The sequence below is a fragment of the Mustelus asterias genome, chromosome 9 (assembly GCF_964213995.1).
Source record: "Mustelus asterias chromosome 9, sMusAst1.hap1.1, whole genome shotgun sequence".
NCBI lineage: Eukaryota > Metazoa > Chordata > Chondrichthyes > Carcharhiniformes > Triakidae > Mustelus > Mustelus asterias.
The window spans coordinates 3532928-3552417 of NC_135809.1; the positions used below are offsets into that span (position 1 = coordinate 3532928).

Consider the following 19490-nt stretch of genomic DNA (forward strand, 5'->3'; position numbering starts at 1 on the left):
ACTATCTGCACATTGAGTGCTGTGAGCTACAGAGCTATGGCCGGGTGCAGGAAGGTGGAATTAGAAAGGGCACCTTGGTGTCCTTGGACTGGCATGGACACGATGGGTCTAATGGCCTCCATGTGTGCTGTAACTTTTCTATGGTCCTATTGCGTACGTCCCGGTTCTGAGAGGATCTCCAGTTGGAGCCAGAGTGAAATGAAGAGTAGGCACATACTTAATTCTGACAGACTCTTGTTTGTAAATAATTGTTTATCGTTGGTAATAAACCCTTTTATACTTTGAGCCACAATGAATCGTCTTCGATTCATTACAATGTCCCTGTTATGTCTGTAGTGCTGGAGTAGATAGAATGTTAACCACTGTTGCAAAACCAGCCTCCACTCCATTGACTCTGTCTACACTTCCCGCTGCCTCGGCAAAGCAGCCAGCATAATCAAGGACCCCATGCACCCAGACATTCTCTCTTCCATCTTCTTCCGTCAGGAAAAAGATACAGAAGTTCTTCCCTGCTGCTGTCAGACTTTTGAATGGACCTACCTTGCATTAAGTTGACCTTTCTCTACACCCTAGCTATGACTGTAACACTACGTTCTGCACTCTCGTTTCCTTCTCTATGAACGGTATGTTTTGTTTGTATAGCGCGCAAGAAACAATACTTTTCACTGTATGTTAATACATGTGACAATAATAAATCAAATCAAATCAAAATTTATTTTAACTTTATTCCTCTCACCCTTTGAAAAAGGCTGGGCGGGCTGTGGAACTAGGGGAGATTACAGAGGTAGACAGGATAAAATGGTTGGAAGAATTCCATCAGTATTTTCCGGTCAGTTTGCAAATAAGAACCTCAGCTCATTAAAATAAATCAGGATCCAAACTCAATTAAGCAAGATTCTATGGTAATAACGCAGGAAGTAACACATGGCCAGTGTTAGGGACATGGAGGAGGAAATCTTTACATCCAGTGCTGTGGATGGGTAAAGGGGGACTACTGGTGATCAATTAATCAGTCAGGGAAGAGGTGTGTACATAACTGCATTTAAATGCACCAATGAGATAAGCAAGTACAAAGATCCCTGCCCTGAGTCGCTGACTGAGAGTCGGCAGCGCTGTGTTTGTAGGAACGAAGAGTGCAGACTGGTGAATAGAACCAACTCGCAAACTCCTGTGAGAACAACTGCAAACCTTCAGGCAATTAGAGCAGCAAAACTGTGAAGAAAGTCTAGACAATGGATTCGGCATTTTCCAAGAAGAATGTGGAGAATGCGAAGGTAATGATTGAGCTGCTAATTCAGACTGAGATGTAAAGCTGTGCTGGGAGACTTTGATTTGATTTATTATTGTCACATGTATTAGTATACAGGGAAAAGCATTGTTTCTTGCGCGCTATACAGACAAAGCATACCATTCATAGAGAAGGAAACGAGACAGTGCAGAATGTAGTGTTACAGTCATAGCTAGGGTGTAGAGAAAGATCAACTTAATGCAAGGTAGGTCCATTCAAAAGTCTGATGGCAGCAGGGAAGAAGCTGTTCTTGAGCCAGTTGGGACGTGACCTCAGACTTATGCATTTTTTCCCGAAGGAAGAAGGTGGAAGAGAGAATGTCCGACTTTATTCTTTCTCATCCTTTCACTCTCATTTCATCAGGCTCCTCTGAAAGCACACACAAACCTCAGCTCTTTCAGTTCCTGTGAATACAAGAGACTTTAGATAAAAGCAAGAAACACTCAGCAGGTCAGCCTATCAAGAGTTTGTCTTCTCAGAAGTTGACCAACATATGGTGCACTCTCTGTTTTAATCTCATTCCCATTCCTGTCTTCCTTGTAATAGAGACACTGGCATTATACTATTTCTGTGTAAAGTGAGGAAGGAAGACATTGTGAACAGTTTTGGTCCCCTCATCTAAGGAAAGATACAATGGCATTGAAGGCAGTCCAGAGAATGTTCACTAACTTGATCCTGGGTATGGAGGGATTTTCTTATGAGGAGAGGTTGAGTTAGTTGGACCTGTACTTACTGGAGTTTAGAAGAATGAGAGACGACCTTATTGAGACATATTGGAGTCTCAGGGGGCTTGACAGGGTCGATGCTGAGAGGTTCTTTCCCCTTGTGGGAGAGTCTAGGACCAGAGGGCATAGGCTCAGAGTGAGGGATCACCCATTTAAGACAGAGATGAGGAGGAATTTCTTCTCTCAGAGCTTAGTGAATCTGTGGAATTCTTTACCACAGAGGGCTATAGAAGCTGGGTCATTAAGTATGTTTAAGGCTGAGATAGACAGAGTTTTAATCAGTAAGGGAATTGAGGGTTATGGAGATAAGGCGGGAAAGTGGAGTTGAGGATTATCACATCTGATCAGTCATGATCTCATTGAATGGCAGAGCTGATTCGATGAGCCAAATGGCCTACCACCTCTGCTCCTTCATCTTATGATCTTATTTATGGTCATGAATGTAACCCACCCATTGGGAAACTAAGGAGATTGGGTGAATCATAGAATCCCAACTGTGCAAAATTGAGTCTGCGAGGTCTGTCCGACAGAGCATCTTCCCAGGCTCTATCCCGAGAACCCCACCTTTTTACCCGGCTAATCCCCTTAACCTACATATCTACAAAGGGGTATTTTAGCATGGCCAATCCACCTAACCTGCACATTTTTGGACTGTGGGAGGAAACCAGAGCACCCGGAGGAAACCCATGCAGATACGGGGAGAATGTGTCCAGGACACCTGGACTCAAAATCTGGCTTCAGTATTATTAGGAATGGAGCAAGGGGAGTGATATAATTGTGAATTGGATGGATTGAACTGCTTCTCTTGCCTGAAACCTGGACTACAAAAGCAACTCGCAATTATACATCATATTTAACTTAGTTCCAAGCTGTTTCACAGGAGCATAATCAAGCACTTTTTCTCTTTACATATGGTGACATATCTGTTATTAAAATTGAGAATTTTATGCATTGAGTTCAATTATAACTAACTATAAAGAACATTAGTTCAGTCTCAGCTGGAGTTTGTGCCCATTTCTGCCGCACTTTCAGAAAGGTGTGAAGGCTTTGCAGAAGGCACAGAAGAGATCGATTAGAATGATTCCAGCGATGAAGGACTACAGTTAGGTGAAATGACTGGAAAATCTAGGGTTGTTTTCCATTGGGCAGAGACAGCTTAGAGATGATGTGATAGACATTTAAAATCATGAAGGGTTTACATAGAGTAGCTGTTTCCATTAGCTGAAGGGCTGATAACCAGATTTAAGATGATTGGCAACAGAACCAGGGGCAGCTTAAGGGGAAATCCTTTTATGCAACTAATGGATTTGGAAGAGTTTGACCAGGAACTCAGAGAGTATCAGCGCAACATCTCCCAGCAAAGCTACCCTTGTGCCTCCTCCCTCAAACCCCTCCATACCCCAATGCCACCATTTCCCCCACTCCCAAATGACTATCTCTCTCCCCCACCTGCACCCTCATTGGTGACCCTACCTTGATTGACACACTGAGTTACAGACGGTTTTATTGTGAAGACTCACTCTGACAAACAAGGCATCCATCAACCTTCTATCAGTAAGAGTCCTTATGTTATTTGTGATTGCGTGATCCAGCCCCAAATACTTGACCCAAAACCATTGCTAAAGACAGAACGAAGAGCTTGGATTTCCACAGCATAAACCCAGGCATTCCTAAAGCACCTTATATTCACTGAAATACTTTGGAAGTGAAGTCACTGTTGTAATGGAGGAAACACAGCAAACAACAAAGGGACAAGATTGGATAACCAGTTTTTAGTGATGTTAGAATCATAGGGTCCCCACAATACAGAAGAAGGCCATTTGGCCCATCGAGTCTGTACCGATCACAATCCCACCCAGGCCCTATTCCCATAACCCCACAGATTTACCCTACTAATCCCCCTGACACTAGGGTAAATTTAGCATGGCCAATCAACCTAACCCACATATCTTTGGACTGTGGGAGGAAGCTGGAGCACCCAGAGGAAACCCACACAGGCACAGGGAAAACGTGCAGACTCCACACAGACAGTGACCCGAGGCCGGGATTGAACCTGGGTCCCTGGCGCTGTGAGGCAATAGTGCTAACCACTGCGCCACCTCAATGTTGATTGAGGGATAAACATTGGTCAGTTTCCCCGCTCTACTTTGAAATGGACCAGGCCTCAGTTTAATCTCTGAATCAAAAGGCAGTATCTCTGACAGTGCTGCACTCCCTCAGAATAGACACTGGACTGTCAGCCTGGGTGGTTTGTATTGAAGTCTCTGAACTAGGACTTTAACCCAGAGCCATCTGTCTCAGGAGCAATAGCCTCTAATCAATGGTAGAAGAAACTTCAACCATTTTGGCTTGAATATGGAACTCCCTAAAAGCCCTTCACCTCGCTCACTCTCCAGCTGTGCTGTAACTTTTCAAGGTGAGTTTTCCCTCTGTCAAGTTCCTTGTGATGTTTGTTGTTTGAAAGGCATTCATGTAAGTGTAAAATGTTGTTGGAGCAGCTTGCTTGATATGCAACCCACCCACCACCTCAATCAACCTTTTCCTCCACCGTCAGCCAACTGCGGTTCGGTCCACAGGATGTGTAGCAGCTACTTGGCAAAGTTCCATCTGCAGCAGTCCCCTTGTCCACCAATGCCTTCACCTATGAGAAGGACAAGGACAGCAGGCACATGGGAACACCACCACCACACATTCTATCACAACTTGGTCACGTATTGCTATTCCTTCACCATCACTGGGTCAAAGTTATCTCATAATTCCATTGTGCTGCTTTTAGTCCATTCGGCCCATCACTCATGCGCCAGATCCCTAATTGGGTCTTGCCTTAGTCCCACTCCCCCACCCTCTCCGCCATGCCTCAATGGATCTTCATTTTTTGAATATTAATCCATCTCTTTCTATTGTGTTATCGGCATCCACAAGCTTCTTCAATAGTGCGTTATATGTCCTACCAACCACTTGTAGGGAAAAAAGTTCTTCTAGCTTCTCCATTTGTTCATTTGGTAACAATCTTAAATTTATGACTACTGGCCACTAACTAGGGTAAGGGTGTTCAGTGTGTGGTTGATCCTGCTTTTCTTTGAGCCTCTGTTCAGTTGACCTGGCTGATAGCTCCTGGAAGGGCCCTATGCCAGCTTTATGCTGCAACCACCATGGAAACAGCATGGTGGATCTCCTCGGCTGATGGATACCTGGCTTGGTCGGTGTAATGGCAGAGGAGTCTAGCTCATGTTAGTTGAGCATTGAAACCTACAGAAGTCACCAGCAAACCATGCTCGTTCCTATGCTGACAAATCAAAGAAAAGACACAGCAGTGGCAGCCCGGGAAAGATGGTTAGTCATCTTCTACAGATGATGCCAGATTGTCTTAGCATCCAAAAGAATAACATTAGCTTCGGAAAATAGAATGTGAGAACCCCATTACAACCTGGAAAATGTCAAGCATGAAATAAGACCTTTGAAAGTCAACATTCTTGGTTTATGTGAAATGCACTGGAAAGATTCAGGTAATCGTACTTCAGGCAACATCAGGCTCATCAATGCAGGAGGTCAAGAGCACAAGAGAGGTGTAGGAATCTTCCTCGATGAAGAAATTTGAAATGTTTGCTGGGTTACTGAACCACCTCGACAGAGTGACCCGAGTTAAAACCAGAGCCCAGCCTCTCAATCTTGCCATCATCCAAGTCTCCACATCTACATCTGACAGTGAAGAAGAGGATATAGTTCACATTATGAAAATCCGGTTTAAGCCAAACACCAATGCAAAACAAATGAAGTGGTTTATGGGTAATCTAAATGCAAAAATAGCTTCTATCAGGAAAGACAACATAGTCAGATCTCATGGCCTGGGTGAAAGAGAACATAAGAACATAGGAACATAAGAACTAGGAGCAGGAGTAGGCCATCTGGCCCCTCGAGCCTGCGCCACCATTCAATAAGATCATAGCTGATCTTTTTGTGGACTCAGCTCCACTTACCCGCCCGCTCACCATAACCCTTAATTCCTTTACTGTTCAAAAAATTATCTATCCTTGCCTTAAAAACATTCAATGAGGGGAAATGTGAATTGATTGATGTACAGCAAATGAACAGACTATTTAAATACCTGGTTCAAGGAACATCCAAGAAGGAAATACATCTGGAAAAGTCCTGAGCATAAATCAAACTATGTGACAATAAGATGCAGCTCAATAAGCAAAAGCCTCCCTGGACTCAGACTGCGAAAGAGACCATGTAGCTGTAGTTTGCACCATCAAAATAAAGCTGAGGAATAAAGTTTTAAAGTTTAGTTTATATTTTTTTAATTAGTGTCACAAGTAGGCTTATTTTAACACTGCAATGAAGTTACTGTGAAACTAGTCGCCACACTGATGGTGATGGAACAGTGCTATATTTCCAAGTCAGAATGGTTGTGCGTGGCTTGGAGGGGAATGTGGAGGTGATGATGTTCCCATGCAATTCCTTCCCCAGTCTTTCTTGGTGGCGGTTGTGGGCTTGGAAGGTATGGTTAAAGAATAATGTGCAGTTATCATCTGGAACTGATACAAAATTGGAGTTGGGTTTGTACTCAAATCTAGGAGATGGCCTTTCTGTCAAACATGATGTTTCTTTTTTTTCTTTCTAGAAGTCAATGTATATTGAGGAAAAGTCGACCAAGGGTGATGTAATGTCCCTGATTTTCTCATTAAAGGAAGAGGTTGGAGCCTTGGCCAAAGCCTTGCGAATGTTTGAGGTAATCCTCATCAAGTTACCTATCTGCCCGTGATTATTAGTCACTAAACTCAGAATTTGAGATTATTCCTGTCCCATTCATATTGGAGAAATTAACAAAAGTCTCTACACTTGATTCTGTCCCATCAGTAGTTCCACCCACATCTTTCTAACCTGTCCTTCCATTCAGCTATTGCAGTTTGCTAGAACAGAATTAAATTACCTTTGCTCATGACTTTTTGGATAAAGTATATGAATAATTTGGGACATTTGTGAAAATGCCATTGTTGATATTATGCAGGAGGTTGCTCCCAATGAGAAGGAGGGCTCCACCTTTTGGGCGGCATGTGGTGCAGTGGTTAGCACTGCTGCCTCACAGGGCCAGGCCCCGAGTTCAATTCCTGGCTTGGGTCATTATTTGTGTGGAGTTTGCACGTTCTCCTCATGTCTGCATGGGTTTCCTCCGGGTGCTCCAGTTTCCTCCCACACTCCAAAGCTGTGTGGACTAGGTGGATTGGCCATGCTGAATTGCCCCATAGTGTCAGGGGGATTAGCTAGGGTAAATGCATGGGGTTATGGGGATAGGGCCTGGGTGGGATTGTGGCCAGTGCAGACTCGATGGGCCGAATGGCCTCCTTATGCACTGTAGGATTCTATGATTCTATGAAATCAGTAGGGGACTGTGCTTTGACTATATTTATATTCGGAGTATGTGGAGCTGATTTGTATCTTAAACCATTCTCAGTTCGTCTTTCTGTCGTTTAGTCAATGGATTATATTGAAGTGTCAGTATGTTGGAGAATGTTTTGTGTTCATGTACTCAGAACCCAAACCATTCAAGCCCACACCAACACCGCTGTAAGGGAGCTGCAGTGGATTTAGGGGGTCTCAGGAAGTGGGGAGTTCACCCTCAAGTTTACAGTGTGAGGGGGCGATTCCTTCATGGTTACGCTCCAGCTTAAACTTGAACTCAAGCTTGGGTGCAAGTATGCTCTTCATCTGACTAACTAACAAGGTTGGAATCTTTCATATAAGAGAGGTCCAATTTAGTTGGACACATCAGCTTTCCCCCAAAATTCCTGGAGAATAGTTTGACGTCGGTGGTGGGCAAGTTATTGGAAGGTGTGATAAGGGATAGGATCTACAAATATTTGGATAGACAGGGACTTATTAGGGAGAGTCAACATGGCTTTGTGTGTGGTAGGTCATGTTTGACCAATCTATTAGAGTTTTTTGAGGAGGTTTCCAGGAAAGTGGATGAAGGGAAAGCAGTGGATGTTGTCTACCTGGATTTCAGCAAGGCCTTTGACAAGGTCCCTCATGGGAGGTTAGTTAGGAAGGTTCAGTCGCTAGGTATACATGGGGAGGTAGTAACTTGGATTAGACACTGGCTCAATGGAAGAAGCCAGAGAGTGGTTGTGGAGGATTGCTTCTCTGAGTGGAGGCCTGTGACTAGTGGTGTGCTGCAGGGATCGGTGTTGGGTCCATTGTTGTTTGTCATCTATATCAATGATCTGGATGATAATGTGGTAAATTGGATCAGCAAGTTTGCTGATGATACAAAGATTGGAGGTGTAGTGGACAGTGAGGAAGGTTTTCAAAGCTTGCAGAGGGATTTGGACCAACTAGAAAAATGGGCTGAAAAATGGCAAATGGAATTTAGCGCAGACAAGTGTGAGATATTGCACTTTGGAAGGACAAACCAAAGAAGAACGTACAGGGTAAATGGTAGGACTCTGAAGAGTGCAGTTGAACAGAGGGATCTGGGAATACAGGTATAGAATTCCCTAAAAGTGACGTCACAGGTGGATAGGGTCGTAAAGAGTGCCTTTGGTACATTGGCCTTTATAAATCGGAGTATCGAGTATAAAAGTTGGAGTGTTATGGTAAGGTTATATAAGGCATTGGTGAGGCCGAATTTGGAGTATTGTGTACAGTTTTGGTCACCTAGTTACAGGAAGGATGTAAATAAGGTTGAAAGAGTGCAGAGAAGGTTCACAAGGATGTTGCCAGGACTTGAGAAGCTGAGTTACAGAGAGAGATTGAATAGGTTGGGACTTTATTCCCTGGAGCATAGAAGATTGAAGGGAGATTTGATAGAGGTGTATAAGATTTTGATGGGTATAGATAGAGTGAATGCAAGCAGGCTTTTTCCGCTGAGGCTAGGGGAGAAAAAAACCAGAGGGCATGGGTTAAGGGTGAAAGGAGAAAAGTTTAAAGGGAATATTAGGGGGGGCTTCTTCACGCAGAGAGTGGTGGGAGTGTGGAATGAGCTGCCGGATAAAGTGGTAAATGCGGGGTCGCTTTTAACATTTAAGAAAAACTTGGACAGGTTCATGGATGAGAGGGGTGTGGAGGGATATGGTCCAAGTGCAGGTCAGTGGGACTAGGCAAAAAAATGGTTCGGCACAGATAAGAAGGGCCAAAAGGCCTGTTACTGAGCTGTCATTTTCTATGGTTCTATGGTAATATTCTTCTTCAAGCACACAATCGTTTTCTGAAAGTTCCTGTGAAATCTTATTCCACGATATTTTCAGGTAATGAATTCCAGATCATACCAATCTTCTGTTTGGAGAAAATTCTAATTCCACCTCAATTATTTATATTTTTAAGTTTATTTATTAGTCACAAGTAAGGCTTACAGGAACACTGCAATTAAGTTACTGTGAAATTCCCTAGTCGCCACACTCTGGCTTCTGTTCGGGTCAATGCACCCTAACCAGCACGTCTTTCAGACTGTGGGAGAAAACCGGCGCACCCAGAGGAAACCCACGCAGACACGGGGAAAATGTGCAGACTCCACACAGACAGTGACCCAAGCCGGGAATCGAACCCGGGTCCCTGGTGCTGTGAGGCAGCAGTGTTAACCACCATGCCACTGTGCAGCCCCAATATCAATTACTATTATTTGTCAATTATTTTAAATCAATGATTTTCAGTTGCTGGCCCACTTTGCCAAAGGAAACTGTTGTTTTGTCCTTGCTCTCGTGAAGCCAATGAAAATTTGGATACAATGATCTACATTATTGTAGCAAAATGACCCAAGGCGGGGTTCAAGGAGGAAATTCCAGAACTCCAGAGTCCAGGCTGCCAATGGTGGAGCCATAAAAATTGGGAAAGCACTAGGGACCAGAATTGGAGGAGTACAGAGATCCCATAGAGTAAGAGTGGCGGAAGTTACAGTGATAGGGAGGATTGAGGCTTCAGACTATGTCCCCTTTTGACTAGGGGCATTGTGTGTGAGTGCAAAGAGTACAAAGGCTTAACTTTATCCATGATAGAAAAGGTTTTATTCAGCCACATTACTGGTAAAATTGTATGGTACAATGGTTAGCACTGCTGCCTCACAGAGCCAGGGACCCAGGTTTGCTCCCTGACTTGGGCCTCTGTGTGCGTGGAGTCTGCACATTCTCTCTGTGTCTGTGTGGGTTTCCTCCAGGTGCTCCGATTTCTGGCTTTTATTGTGAAAATCCGCCAAACACCACACTCCAGCGCCTGTTCAGGTACACTAAGGGAGAATTTAGCATGACCAATGCATCTAACCAGTCTGAAAGATGTGCTGATTCGGTATATTGGCCGTGCTAAATTCTCCCTCAGTATGCCCAAACAGGTGCCAGAGTTCAGCGACTGGGAGATTTTCACAGTAACTTCATTGCAGTGTTAATGTAAGCCTACTTATGACACTAATAAATAAACTTTTTCATAGAATCTTTAGCACAGAATGAGACCATTCAGCCCTTTGTGCCCATGCTGACTCTTTGAATGAACTATCCCATTAATCTCATTCCCCATAGCAATGCAATGTTTTCCTTTAGAAGCTGTATTGAATTTGCTTCCACCGAACGTTTGGATAGTACACTCCAGATCACAGCAGCTCACTGCATAAAATATATTGTCCTCATCTTGCCTGGGATTCTTCTGCCAATAACCTTAAATTTTTGTTCTGTTTTTTTATTCTTTCATGGGATGTGGGCATCACCGGCAAAGTCACCATTTGTTGCCCATCCCTAATTACCCTTAAACTGAGGGACTTGTTCAGCCATTTCAGAGGGGCAGTTAAGATTCAACCACATTGCTGTAAGTCTGGAGTCATATGTAGGCCAGGCCTAGTAGGGACAGCAGATGGGCGGCACGGTAGCACAGTGGTTAGCACTGCTGCTTCACAGCTCCAGGGACCTGGGTTCGATTCCCGGCTTGGGTCACTGTCTGTGTGGAGTTTGCACATTCTCCCCGTGTCTGCGTGGGTTTCCTCTGGGTGCTCCGGTTTCCTCCCACAGTCCAAAGATGTGCGGGTTAGGTTGATTGGCCATGCTAAAATTGCCCCTTAGTGCCCTGAGATGCGTAGGTTAGAGGAATTAGTGGGTAAAATATGTAGGGATATGGGAGTAGGGTCTGGGTGGGATTGTGGTCGGTGCAGACTCGATGGGCCGAATGGCCTCTTTCTGTACTGTAGGGTTTCTATGATTTCTATGATTTCCTTCCCTAAAGGACATTAGTGAACCAGATGGGTGGGCTTTTACAAGAATTGATGATGGGTTCATCACTGCAATTACTGAGACTCGCTTTTAAAATTCCAAACTTATCAAAAAGCTCCAATTCCCACCAGCTGCTGTGTTGGGATTTGAACCAAGCCTTGAGAGCATTAGCCTCTGTCTCTGGATTACTAGTTCGGTGGCATTCACACAACATCACCATCCTCTCAAAACTATTTCTCCTGATTCACTCTATTGAACCCTTCCTAACTTTGAACACATCCATTAAATCTCCCCTTAACCTTCCCTATGGAGAACAATCCTAACTTCTTTCCATATAACCCATTTTTTTTAAGTTTAAAGTTTATTTATTAGTGTCACAAGTTGGCTTACATTAACACTGCAATGGAGTTACTGTGAAAATCCCCTCATCGCCATACTCTGGTGCCTGTTTGGGTACACTGAGGGAGGATTTAGCATGGCCAATGCACCAAACTAACACGGCTTTCAGATTGTGGGAGGAAACCCACGCAGACCTGGACAGAACGTGCAGACTCCAAGCAGACCCAAGCCGGGAATCGAACCCTGGTCCCTGATGCTGTGAGGCAGCAGTTCTAACCACTGTGCCACAAATCTCCTCTGCACCATCTCCAAGTTCGAGAAACCAGTATTTAAATACAGTTGTGCCTTTCCTTTGTTTACTGGCCATGTCCCAACAGATTCTGAGGGACCATTACAACCAGCAGATCCAGAAACTTTCCTGAATTCTTGGAATCCCCCCTCAGGCGAAATCTTCCATTTCCACCTTCCCCCAACATAGAAGTTTGATGCTTCTATGTACTGTCTTTCTGCTACTTTGCTAAAGCTTTGTAAATATTTGTGTTCTGAATGACGCAAACTTATCCAAGGTCAGCAACTGTACGCTGTATGCAGGTTACTCTCAGTTACATCCCCTCTACTAGTGCCCGTGGAATTAACAGATCAGATAAAAGTTCACTTTCTATGTCAGTAAGCTGCGGCAACCAGTGTTCCATCGTTACAATGCATGGAAATAATCATTATCTCTGTTAAATAACACACTACAGTTCATAGTAACAAAGGAACGTTCAGTCAGATTTACAGGAGAGGATTTTCCTGATCTTTCACTATTATCCACCAGCTTGTACCAGCCAGCATTAATCACTCAATTAATAGACCAATAACCAAGTTCAGGATCGTATGTGTTTCTTTACTTTTCTCAAAGATTCTCTCCTCTAATCCTTTCCCAAAGACAGGTTACTAAACCACAAACATATATTTTTGAATTTATTCATTCTTGGGATGTTGGTGTTACTGACAAGTCTGACAATCCACCCAACCGGCAAATCTTTGGAGTGTGGGAGGAAACTGGAGCACCCAGAGGAAACCCACGCAGATACGGGGAGAACATGCAGACTCCACACAGACAGTCACTCGAGGCTGGAATTGAACCCAGGTCCCTGGTGCTGTGAGACAGCAGTGCTTACCACTGCGCCACTGTGCCGCCCCAGTTGAGAGGTTTAGGACTGAGATGAGGGGGAATTTCTTCACTCAAGAAGGTGGCAAATCTTTGGAATTCCCTATTCCAGGGGGCTGTGGAGACTCAATCATTGAATATGTTTGAGACAGAGATTGACAGAATTCTGGCAACTAATGATATAAAGGGAAATGGGGATAGTGCGGGAAAATGGCTTAGAGGTCGACAATCAACTATAATCTTGTTGAATGGTGAAGCATGACTGGAGGGGCTGAATGGCCTCCTCCTGCTCGTGTGTTGTTATCTTTCTATGTTCCTTTGTGCAATATCTAAACTCTGCTGTTGCAACATTGGAGCTGCTTATTCAAAATACACATTGCAACATCAAAGTTCTGAGAAAAAGAAATCAGTTGAGTAAATAGACCTTTTAGTAACGTAGACATCTTCTGACTGGACAGCAACTCTTTCAATTTGTGCCAAATGTCACAAAAGGGGCAATTGGAAAATAATATCTTGAGGAGAAGCATTTTCGAGCAACCTATAGTGTTTCTTGTCTAGCTTTCGCCTGTTATCTCACATTTCGTCTGTACTGACTTTCCGGCTCATGGAATGAGGCAATTGTTTACACAGTAAAGCGGCACGGTAGCACAGTGGTTAGCACTGCTGCTTCACAGCTCCAGGGACCTGGGTTCGATTCCCGGCTTAGGTCACTGTCTGTGTGGAGTTTGCACATTCTCCTCGTGTCTGCGTGGGTTTCCTCCGGGTGCTCCGGTTTCCTCCCACAGTCCAAAGATGTGCGGGTTAGGTTGATTGGCCATGCTAAAATTGCCCCTTAGTGTCCTGGGATGCGTAGATTAGAGGGATTAGTGGGTACAATATGTAGGGATATGGGGGTAGGCCTGGGTGGGATTGTGGTCGGTGCAGACTCGATGGGCCGAATGGCCTCTTTCTGTACTGTAGGGTTTCTATGATTTCTTCTATGAGTAACATATTGAACAAGTTGTTTGGCTCAGAAACAGTTTTTTTTACAGCTTGCACTAACCTCCACCCCCTTATCCTCCCACTGCACACCTCCTCTTGATCCTCGTCACTGCTTGATACACTATGTGATATAACTGTTTACAAACCATAGAAACTAGAAGCAGGAGGAGGCCATTCGGCCCTTTGAACCTGCTCCGCCATTCATTTAGATCATGGCTGATCATCGAATTCAATATCCTGAATCCCCCTTCCTCCCATATCCCTTGGTCCCTTTAGCCCCAAGAGCTACATCTAATTTATTCTTGAAATCAGACCTCAATTACTTTCTCTGGTAGTGAATTCCACACATTCACCTCTGGGTGAAGAAATTTCTCCTCACCTCAGTTCAGAAAGGATTACCCCTTATCCGCAAACTATGACCCCTAGATCTGGACTCCCCCACCATTGGGAACATTCTTTCTGAATCTACTCTGTCTAACCCTGTTAGAATTTTATAAGTTTCTATGAGATCTCCTCTCACTCTTCTAAACTCCAGTGAATATAATCCTAACCGACTTAATCTCTCCTCATATGACAGACCTGCCATCCCAGGAATCAGCCTAGTAAATCTTCACTGTACTCCCTCTATAGCAAGAACATGCTTCCTCAGATAAGGACACCAAAATTGCACACAATACTCCAGGTGTGGCCTCACCAACACTCTATACAATTGCAGCAAAACATCCTTATCCTTATACTCAAATCCTCTCGCTATGAAGGCCAACATACCATTTGCCTTCTTTACTGCCCGCTGTACCTGCACACTTACTTTTAAACACAATGGGCACTCGCGCTCAAACCTATCCCTGGTGCTGTTGTGTTAAATTCCAACCTCTTCCAAAGCAGCTTCATCAACTCGGGTGCCTGGATTTCTGTTGTGATCCACAGCTGAGCCTCCTGACAAAACAAAGGAGAGTTTGTCAAACGAGTCCTCGGTTAATCTGGCCAGATTTTAAAACTGTTGTCATGAGGAGACGGGCGAGTTGTACCAGTAATAGCATCTGTTAAAGGCCCAGCATTTCAGTGAAGCAAACTGGTGTTCACCTGGCTCAAGAAAGCCAAAACAGCAAGTTTTGTATTGGACTAAAGGCCTTTAGTGTTAACATTGAGCAGCCAATAACAAGTCAGCAGCTGTTAAGCAATTTCTATAGCACCTTCATAGAATCTTAGAATCTACAGTGCATCATTTGGCCCATCGCACATGCACTGACAACAATCCAACCCAGATCCCATCCCTGTAACCCCACATATTTACCCTCCTAATCCCCAGACACTTAGGGACAATTTATCAACCTAACCTACACATCTTTGGAGTGTGGGAATGAACCGGAGCACCCGGAGGAAACCCATGCAGACACGGGGATAATGTGTAAACTCCACTCAGATAGTCATCTGAGGCTGGAATTGAACCTGGCTCCCTGGCGCTATGAGGCAGCAGTACTAACCACTGTGCCACCATGCCATCCCCTTTCACAGCCTCAGGATGTACCAAAGCACCCACATCCAGCAGAGGAATTTTGAAGTCTGTTATCTGTTGCAGGTCACACCTGGAGTATTAGGTATAGATTTGGTTTCCTTATCTAAGAAAGGATATACTTGCCAAAGAAGGAGTTCAATGGGAGTTCACTAGACTGATTAATGGGATAAAGGAATTGTTCTGTGAGGCAAGATTGAGTTCTTTTTCAATTCATTCGTGGGACGTGGGTGTTGCTGGCTAAGCCAGCATTTATCCCATCTTTGGCTGCCATTGAACTGAATGGCTTGCTAGGCCATTTCAAAGGGCATTTGAGAGTTAACCACTTTGCTGTGGCTCTGGAGTCACATATAGGCCAGACCGGGTAAGGATGGCAAATTTCCTTTCCTCAAGGACATTCGTGAGCCAGATGGGTTTTTCCAACAATCAACAATGACTTCATAGTCATCAGTAGATTCTTAATTCCAGATATTTTTTTTGAATTCGAATTCCACCATCTACTGTGACAGGATTGGAACCCGGGTCCCCAGAACATTAGCTGAGTTTCTGGATTAATAGTCTAGCGATAATACCACCAGGTCATCGCCATAGAGTAGGCCTATGTTCCATGTACTTTAGATAATGAGAGGCGACCTCATTGAAGCACCTAATGTTTTTAGGGAGCTGATAGTGTAGAATGCTGGGGAGATGTTTTCCCGAGTTGGTGAATCTGCAGCATGAAGTATTAGTTTCAGAATAAGGGGTTGGCCATTTTGGATTGAGAGGAAGAGAAATTTCTTCATTTAGAGGGCTGTGAATCTTTGGAATTCTCTACCCCCGCCCCCCCCCACCCCCGCCCAACCCCCCCAGTGAGCTGTGGATGCTCTGTCACTGAGTATATTCAAGAAAGAGGCTGCAAGGTCTTTGGGTACTGTACTAAGGACATCAAAGAATGTGGGGACAGAATGGAAAAGCCAAGTTGAGAAAGTAGACTTGCAATGATCTTGTTGAATGATAGAGTAAGCTCAAAGGGAAAATGACATAAACCAGCTTCATTTTTTATGATCTAATGTAGGAAATATGGCAGCCAATTTATGCACAGCAAAATCCTAAAACAGCAAAGTGATGATGACCAGATATTCTGGTCTTTTAGTAATGCTGGTTGAAGAGTAAATATTGGCCAGTGAGGACTCCCTTACTCTTCTTTTGAATAGTTATTGGATAAATGGTTATTGGATAAACATATGGATGATATTGGAATAGTGTAGATGAGAGGGGATTTAGATTGGTTTCACTGGTCGGCGCAACATTGAGGGCCAAAGGGCCTGTACTGCGCTGTAATGTTCTATGTTCTAGTGGCCATGGGACCTTCCACCTCAGTGAGCAGTCAAAGTTTCAAGTTTATTTATTAGTGTCACAAGTAGCTTACATTAACACTGCAATGAGGTTACTGTGAAAATCTCCCAGTCACCACACTTAGGTGCCTGTTCGGGCACCCTAAGGGAGAATTTAGCATGACCAACGCACCTAACCAGCATGTCTTTCAGACTGTGGGAGGAAACTGGAGCACCCGGAGGAAACCCGCGCAGACATGGGGTGAATGTGCAGATTCCACGCAGACAGTAACCCAAGCTGGGAATCGAACCCAGGTCCCTGGCGCTGTGAGGCAGCAGTGCTGACCACTGGGCCACCGTGCCGCCTTGTCAGGGACTCATTGGTAAGATGGCAATTCTGACTGTGCACTTTGCAGCAGGGTGGCACAGTGGTTAGCACTGCTGCTAAAACACACAGCCTTCCACTCCAAGGTGAGTGTGCCATCCACTCCATCTTGGCTGACATCACTCCACTTGTTTGCTGTAGGACATGTCACAATGACCTGTGTTCTCTCAAGGGGCGGCACGGTAGCACAGTGGTTAGCACTGCTGCTTCACAGCTCCAGGGTCCCGGGTTCGATTCCCGGCTCGGGTCACTGTCTGTGTGGAGTTTGCACATTCTCCTCGTGTCTGCGTGGGTTTCCTCCGGGTGCTCCGGTTTCCTCCCACAGTCCAAAGATGTGCGGGTTAGGTTGATTGGCCAGGTTAAAAATTGCCCCTTAGAGTCCTGGGATGCGTAGGTTAGAGGGATTAGCGGGTAAAATATGTGGGGTGGGATTGTGGTCGGTGCAGACTCGATGGGCCGAATGGCCTCCTTCTGCACTGTAGGGATTCTATTCTATGATGAAAACTGAATGGGACATAGACAGACTGAATGGGACATGGAGGGAAGGTGATGGCCTAGTGGTGATATTGTTAGACTATTAATCCAGAAACTCAGCTAATGTCCTGGGGACCTGTGTTCGAATCCCGCCACGGCAGGTGGTGGAATTTGAATTCAATAAAAAATATCTGGAATTAAGAATCTACTGATGACCAGGAAACCATTGTCGATTGTCAGAAAAACCCATCTGGTTCACTGATATCCTTCAGGGAAGGAAATCTGCTGTCCTTACCTGGTCTGGCCTACATGCGACTCCAGAGCCACAGCAATGTGGTTGACTCTCAACTGCCTTGCAAAGGCAATTAGGGATGGGCAATAAATGCTGGCCAGCCAGCGAATCCCATGTCCCACGAATAAATTTTTGAAAATAACTGATCGATCTAATCTGTTTACAGAGAGTGGCTTCCAATTTTTTGTTCTATCTTTCGAACTCCTCTGAAGAACCAGGCTTTTTTATACATCTTATATTGCCGACATCAAAGGCACATGTCACAAATAAAACTTAAGGTGCATCTGTTCCTGAATTATTTGAAATCTGTCTACTTACATAAAAGTTATAGTTGGTCATTTCAAAGACACTTTTCTCAAACAAGGCTTTCTACGAACATATGAATTAAGGGCAAAAGTAGGCCATATGGTCCCTCCATCCTGCTCTGCCATTTATTAAGATCATGGCTGTTCTGTTTCTGTCTCTAATTCCACATTCCCATCTACTCCCAATAACCTTTGATTCCTTTGCCTGACAAGAACCTATCTAGCTCTGCCTCAGAAATATTCAATATCCCCGTCTCCACCACCTTCTGAGGCAGAAAGTTCCAAAGTCACACAACTCTCTGAGAGAAAACAGTTCCCCTCATCTCTGTCCTATGGGCCCGATTAGACCATTTTCATTCTCAGTGCTGAATCTGGGCGTGATTCAGATCTGACTTGTAAACTTGTTCTCAGGCGTCCCGTATGCACTCAGCCTGAAAAAAAAGTCGCGAATCTGAATCACGCTGTGGGCGGGGCTTATCGCGCCCAAAACGCTGCAGCTGTGATCGGAACCTTCAACTGTGCATGCGCAGTGAAAAAAATTTTTTTAAACGCTCCCCAGCCACATCCCTCCTGGGCCGCAAGCAGTGGAGTGATGGCCCCCACAGACATCGCCCCACCCCCACAACATAACTGTCCCCCTTATCCACCCAGTCCTCTGCTATCCAGACTGATTGTGACCCACTGCACTATTTCTCCCCCACTGATCGCCCGCAGAGTGGCAGTGGACCCCCCTTCCCCCCCCAATCGCCCGCAGAATGACAGCAGACCCCCCTGCCCCCCCTTCCCCCCCCACCAGAGATCCATCTGGCCCTCCTCCTCCCTCCCCCCCCTCCCCACACCAGAGAACGATCTGGCCTCCCTCCTCCCCCTCGCCCCATCAGAGATACATCTGACCCGCTCTTCAAACCCCCCTCCCCCCCACCACCAATCTGAGTTAGAGAGCCGTTGGAAGCTCTGAACTTACCTCTTCAGAAGCTGGAGCGCCCGAAACAGACTTTTGCCGAGCAGGTCTGTTTTGCACCGAATCTGGACAGGTAAATGTGGTGGTAAAGGGGGAAATGCCGGTAAGATTGGGCATCCAGCTCATTAAGTCAATTTAAATGTATGCGTCAATTTTCAGGCCTTGGGAAAGGGGGAATCGGTGTGGACACGGGCATGAATCACACTATTTACCTCACACACGACCAACTTTACCAAGTTTTTGCGCCTGAAAATGCAACGCAATGGTAAAATCGGGCTCATAATTTTAAAACAGTGCCCCTTAGTTCTGGACTTTCTCATAAGAGGAAACATCCTTTACACAACGTAAAGACTGTTCAGAATCTTATATACTTCAATCATATTGCCCTCACTTTGTGAAACTCCAGTGCAAACAAACCCATGCAGTCTGTCTAACCTTTCCTCACAAGACAAACACCTCATTCCAGGTATTAAACTGGTAAACCTCCTCTGAACCTCCTCAATTGTAATTACATGCTTCCTTAAATAAGGAGACTAAAACAGCACACAGTATTCCCGATGTGGTCTCACCAATGCC

At 44.8% G+C, this 19490-nt stretch overlaps 1 protein-coding gene across 1 annotated transcript in view; it reads left to right on the forward strand.

Moving 5' to 3' along the window:
• The first annotated feature begins 1088 nt into the window (after positions 1-1088).
• Positions 1089-19490, forward strand: part of pah (phenylalanine hydroxylase) — a 58747-nt gene continuing 40345 nt past the window's right edge. The window contains exons 1-2 of the mRNA XM_078221093.1: positions 1089-1274; positions 6638-6745. Of these exons, the coding sequence (XP_078077219.1) occupies positions 1233-1274; positions 6638-6745 (150 nt within the window). The 5' untranslated portion in view covers positions 1089-1232. The remainder of the gene's footprint in view (positions 1275-6637; positions 6746-19490) is intronic.